This window comes from Anneissia japonica, unplaced genomic scaffold (genome assembly GCF_011630105.1).
Source record: "Anneissia japonica isolate Jap-2015-1 unplaced genomic scaffold, ASM1163010v1 scaffold287799_len804019_cov200, whole genome shotgun sequence".
In the NCBI taxonomy this organism is placed as follows: domain Eukaryota; kingdom Metazoa; phylum Echinodermata; class Crinoidea; order Comatulida; family Comatulidae; genus Anneissia; species Anneissia japonica.
This window is the reverse complement of record NW_022716884.1, coordinates 140,585-147,165: the sequence shown is the minus strand read 5'-3', so window position 1 is coordinate 147,165 and position 6,581 is coordinate 140,585. Positions and strand designations below refer to the sequence as shown.

Below are 6,581 nucleotides of genomic sequence, written 5' to 3'. Positions count from 1 at the left end.
CAATGACACACACCACATATCATTTAATCTAAGTAGTAGAAAAAAATTTAAAAAGTAAAACATATACCAGTTATATTTCTTGAACTTTATTTTCAACTGATTTCATAAAGCATATTCTGCCTGCACCATTCAAATAAAAACACTACTATCAAAATGTAATATACAGTAACTATTTGATGAAGTTCTGCCATGATTTATTTTAAATGGGAAAATGAATAGCATTTTATTATCAAAAGGCATCTGAAATTGTAGAGCGGTATAAAAGTGAGTCATGGAGCCAATTAGTGAGAAAGTGCCGGGGGGGGGGGGCCACATCATTTGTAAATGCCTTCCACAAACTGTTTTGCAGGGGTGGAAAAGTGCATGACCCCGCGACCAGCATTGGGAAGCCTTGCGCATGCCCCAAGAGGCATTTAATAAAAAAAAATAAAAAATTTAAATATTCTTTTTTATTTCCCTTTCCCCAGGTAACCACTGTTGGGCTATATAGAGTACTGGGGGACATTGTGAATTTCACTAAGGGAATAAAAAACAAAATTTTTATTTATTTGCTTCCTACTGACCACTAATGTTGGGTTACAGATAATGTACATGTGATATTTGATTTGGTGCTAGTGGCGGCAAAAAAGAATTGGAACAGGGAAACCAGTGTATATCATTTTATCTTGACTTGGCCTTAGTTGATTGATGCATGTAATTTATATAAATAATTACAACCATTTAATGTTCTCTTTCAATCATAAAATTCCATACATGTATCTTTCCACAAGTAATAAAATGCTTAAATCGAACATAGAAGTCTGTCAGATATGATTAAACATTTTAACAGTTGGTAGGCCGGAATTGGCGGTAACATACCTCGCATTGCCATCATACCCAGCAAAGATCCAGAGCTTGTCATCATAGACAGCTGCCCCATGAGCTGAGCGAGCAGGAGGTTGTCTGCAATGGGTCAAAAAACGGATGAAATTATTTAGAATTAAAATAAAGACATAAAACAAGAATCCAGCAATTATAATATAATAACAATCAGTAAGTAATGACATGGACAATACATTTGAATGTCTAATAATATCTTTGTATAGTTTACATTTTTCTATTTTTTTGAATGGCAGTTGGAAATATTATTTATGGGTTAAATATTTCTTCATAACATTACTGCATTTTTTTTGGGCCAAATTCTTAACGCTATAATCAATTAATGAATTCTTATGCCGGAAACTATTTCCTAATGACTACACATTGATTCATGGTATGAGAGTCCACTTGGAATTTACTATGAGACGCATTGCGCACTGCAATTCATCTGATTAAAACAGGTGATTCTAACTTTCCTCTCACTGACGTAAATCTTATAGAAATAGACCCAGGATTTCACTTTCATATTTTTAGCGGGGACGTACGCGACACTACCTGTAGGAAATTACTAATGTGTAAGACTCTTTGGGTATAACCCCACTTATGTACACTGGGACCAAGTAAAGAGAAAAAAAACCATGAATGTTATGTTAGACAAGCTAAGAATTTGCAAAATCACTCCAGAAGAATGTTTCACCATAAAAATACAAGTCACGGTTAGAATGACCTCTATATTGTAACCTTGCAAAAATGAAAATTTGAAATGCGAAGAGAATAATATTCAGAAATTTTTCTTCATAAATTATATTAAAAAGTTTGGTTTTGTGTTGGTCCTTACTTTCCTTCAAACTTCCACTCAACCCACTGCCCATTGGATAACTTGTACTCGTACAGGTCATTTTTGTTTCGTAGATTAGAATTAGAATAAATATCTCCAGTGTATCCACCTGTAAAAGAATAAGAGAAGGTGAAATTATGATAGAAGATAGAATAAGGCATGTTTCAATAGCTGATCATTCTTTCCATGGTCTTTTCTCATATAATGATGATGATTAATTATAACTACCAGGCCTAGACAAAAATTGTTTGTGCCTCCGACCACAAAGATTACTGTATCTTGATCAAATTCCTACAAATGTTATCTTTAAACTATTATAGCTAAACAGTAGTACATTTAGTGGTTTGGAGCAAGCCAAAATATTATACTTATGCATTAAGTTGTGATGTGGAAAAAAAAAAAAAAAAAAAAAAATTCTCAGGGTTAAAGGTCAATGCCTCCAAATGCCGGTCATGCGGTGAAATGATGATGATGATAACGATGACAACACCAGTACTGTACGTTGGTGACAACAATGCTTATAGAGATAGTAGAAACGAAGATGTTGGTTATTTTGTTGAAGTTGATGATGATATTGAAGATGATGATCATATCATGATCATGACATTAATGTTGATGATGCAAATGATGACGATGATAACGTTGATGATGATAATAATAATGACGTTGATGATGTTATGACGATGATGCTGGAGGCGGCAGTGGTGAAAATGATGATCTTATTAACAAGGATGATTATGATGATGATGACAATGATAATGATCATGAATGACAATAAGTGATGATAATACAGTAACAATGATGCTGCTGATAAAAAAAATACAACTTAGGATTGTCATTTAAATGTCAGACTATTCTTACAATATTCTACTCCGACTGCTTTCCATCTTGCTAATGGCTCAGTTGGGACACCAAGTGAACAATAAGAAGCTTATTATTTAGGCCAAGTCCAGACTACCAACTCCCAGATGGAGTTCATAACATTTGCTTGGAATGGATCACTTCCTCTAAACACATCCCCATTATATCGCACTTAAGCCATCTTGCTGTTTAAACACTATCTCTTTTCACTACACACTTTACATGGTAAAAAGGATTTTTTCTGTTCAATGACAAACGAGATAAGAGTCAAAGACGTACCATGCTTGATTATAGAATGCTTTTGCTACTATTTATATCATTATTGAAAAAATTAATCTGAATCCACTGAATAGAGTATACACTTTTTTATATAAAACACATTTTATAAGAACACTGAGACTGAAATTACTTAAAAAATAAGAACAAAAAAGAACAAGTTGAGGCTGATTTTTATTTAAAAAAACATAAAAACCAACAAAACCTTATCTGTATCTTATGTGCAGTAGGTATGACAAATGTAGGTAATAATACCCTCTATTGTACAGTATAGCAGTGGCGTATTTAGGGGTGGCACACGCCCCCCCCCCAAAAAAAATTACTTACACCCCCTCAGTCGCCCCCCAAAAAAATCTTTTGGATGAACAAATAGGAAACCAACATGTAATATAAGAACTAAAAGGTCACAACAATATTTGCTTTATAAGTCCACCATAAGAAGAATAATAATATTAATAATATTGGTACAGTATAATGCTCTACACAACTAGTGATAAGACAAGAGCCAAAGACAACCCATGCTTGATTAATAGAATTTGTTTTCTACTATCCCATTTTTGAATTATCAAGAACTAAAGTATAAGTTCATCATTTTAAATAATAATAATAATATAGGTATAAATATAATGTTCTTCACAGAGCCCCAGTCATTAGAATGATGCCAGATTGAACACATTTCAACTCCCTGGGGGAGTATTCTATAATTGGTTGCAATAAATCAGCAGTACCCACATAATACACACTCCTTGGTGGAAAGAGTCAAAAGTTCATAGAGTACCTTGCCCTCCCCCGCCCCCGTTTCCAACCCCCGACATTAAGGTTCATAATCATTCTGAGCTACAACCATTGCCTAACTACTTCTTATCATTTTCATTATTTGTGGAAATATTATCTGTATCGTCATTATTTAGACGTAATGCCTGTATGCGCAACATAAAAGTAGCTATTACATAAAAATAATATATTATAATGGCTATCAATTATTAACGCTTATTTATAAGCTATAGGTAACTACTGCTAACACGCCACAGATGTATGTACCTTTGTGTTTTTAGGAAGCCGTCGTCCAGGGTAGCCCAATAGGATACCACTCAGGATATTAAATATGAGATCATTTTCTCAGTCATTGACTCATAACAAAGGATTTTTAAAAAAACTGGTAACACAGGATGGGACATTGGTCCTTGCTCGTTAAAGACAAAAAAAAAAAACCCAAGATGATATATTTGGCTACCATCCAAGTTCAAAAGATTTAATATCATTTTCATACCATAATTTATTTGAGAAGCCCATACATTAGGCCCAATAAAAATGACATAACTTTAACAGCAGATTAAGAATTATGGTGAAAGCATTTGTTTCTTGAATAAAATGTTTTTGTAGCTTTTGTTCATTGAATACTGTACTACTCACATCATAACAGTACAACAAAAACATTTTAACAATGAAACATTTTATGTTGAGTGTACAGTATATAATCATAACTGCACAGAAGTTTCCACATATTTTATACTGTCTGAGTATCAACCACAATGTTACATGATTTATAAATTTACTGCCTGGATATAATATAAACTAAAAGTTAAAAAAAAAATATTGATAGCTTATCTGGTTCTTCAATAATGAAAATAAAGAATTAGAAAGGGTGAATGTACAGTATAGCCAAGCTAAGTAAGGCAGGGTTCAAGCAATACCAGTGGTTTATGACTACAGCATGAGTATAGCCCACTACTGAATTGTTTTAGGTGTCAAAGTACTCCAAAGCTCCAAAATACAGGAGGTATCCCCTGTCAACAATAGACTAACCTGCAAGTGCTGACTAAGCTACTTGGAATGTTACAATTACCAGCAGGTGATTCCTAGCACATTGATGCCATGTAAACAAAAGGCCTGTGGCTCATGTGACGCCAGGCTTGGCTAACCAATTACAGTGTCTTAATACTTAAGTTAACGATCAATTTCCTAAGGAAGATGTATAGTGAAAAGCAACCTTCTTAGATAGTCGAGAGAATAATCAAAGATGAGAACAATGACTTTCGGCTGCTTCCTTTAAATTTCTGTCACATCTACCTACTCCAAGCAGTGTTTCTTTTAAACCATATTTACAGCTTATACCATATTTTAAGAACATCCTACAGTAGAAGGTACGCTGATAAATCAGCAATGTCTCATAGAAAGCTTACTGTAGGGAGTAGATATGTTTTTTTTAGCTGTGAGAAAAACCAATGAATGATTATTTAAAATTTAAATGGGTCGAGTTTTACATTGGCACTGGATAAGTTCCAGGAGAATATATCTTTTGTGGGAGAGGGTGGCACTGGGTAAGGTCCAGAATCACCCTATAAAACATGGAGCTGAAGCTTTCTAGATTCTAGCATGTTAAGTAATTTTGATGCTTTTTAGGCAAAATGGAATCGGTGGTTTGGTTTTACCAGAGGGAGATTCACTTAAAAATAAAACTAACCCTCCCCTGGATAAGGGAATGGGGACAGAAATGGGACTAACAATGATATATACACTAAATACCTATTCAAACAAGACTATAAAAAGAGAATTTAAAAAAAAGGGTTACAGCTTTATTTTAAATAAATGAAGGAATGGATGGGGTAAGGATAACTATTAGGCCAAATGAAAAAAGTTTCTAGTTTCTCATCCCCTCGCACATCCATTTTCTCTGTAGCAACAAATTTCATTTCCTCTTGTTTTGTGTAGGCACAGGCTTCTATAATAATATAATTTATTTTAACATTTTTCTCTTGTATCATAAACTAAAAAAAAAATTATTAGGATTTCATCATGGAGAAAATAAATCAATTTTAGTATACCCCATATATAATTTTATTTACTACTATATTTACTGTATTTTTGTAAAGATGCAGGATTTTCAACCAGCCATTGCACAAACGTCTGTTTGTGTGTGACAGAATAAAATAGTAAATTTAATTCAAATGTTTCTTTTTTAAATATTTAAAAATTTGATAAAATAAATAAATTAAAAATATAATATACTGTATTAAACACATAAAAATAATTAAAACTAGTAAAATATATACATAATATTTACTTTAAATTATATAAACCCACCAAATCATTCTTTATTTTAAAAAATAATGTTACTACGTCAAAATTGTATAACGTAAAAAAAGTAAAAATTAAATTATACATTTTATTATTTTTTCCTAATAAAAATGCAAACTGCAAACTATGACTTTGCTACCTAAATTAACCACAACCAATGTGTCATTTCTTTTAAGCATCCGTATTGCTTTGGCGAACCACATCATTTCACTGAATGTGTGACATAATTGTTATAAGAAATAAAAAATACCCATAATAAAGCTCTAGTAAGAAAATTCAGATCTGCCCTGGCGCCAATATTTCTTAGAGAAGATAGGGCAATGACTTAAAATTCCTAAGATTGGATCTCTTGAAATACCAATAAAATGAATCCTTTAAAAACTATTAGTAATAGTCTGAAGGCCAAACACAATAATGAGGGAGATTGATCAGCTGATTTTAGGGTAACTATGCTCGCCCTATGTACAGTACAGAGAGGTGGCTTAAAATTATTCAGTCCACCTTATGTTTTGTCCACACTATCAAATTTTCTTCGACAACAAACTGTTGTACACCTATGTCCATAAATAGACATGATGTGCCTAAATATGGTATTGATATGATGTCATCATGACCATATTTAGGCATGTTGTTTTTGTCAAAATTTGATAGTCTGGGCAGGGCTTTAGAA

At 32.8% G+C, this 6,581-nt stretch overlaps 1 protein-coding gene across 1 annotated transcript in view; it reads right to left on the bottom strand.

The window, feature by feature from the left end:
• Positions 1-6,581, bottom strand: part of LOC117110038 (leucine-zipper-like transcriptional regulator 1) — a 48,571-nt gene that overhangs the window by 25,750 nt on the left and 16,240 nt on the right. Inside the window, exons 6-7 of the mRNA XM_033252604.1 lie at positions 1,697-1,805; positions 859-942 (exon numbers count right to left, since the gene is read on the bottom strand). Coding sequence (XP_033108495.1) covers positions 859-942; positions 1,697-1,805 — 193 coding nt within the window. The remainder of the gene's footprint in view (positions 1-858; positions 943-1,696; positions 1,806-6,581) is intronic.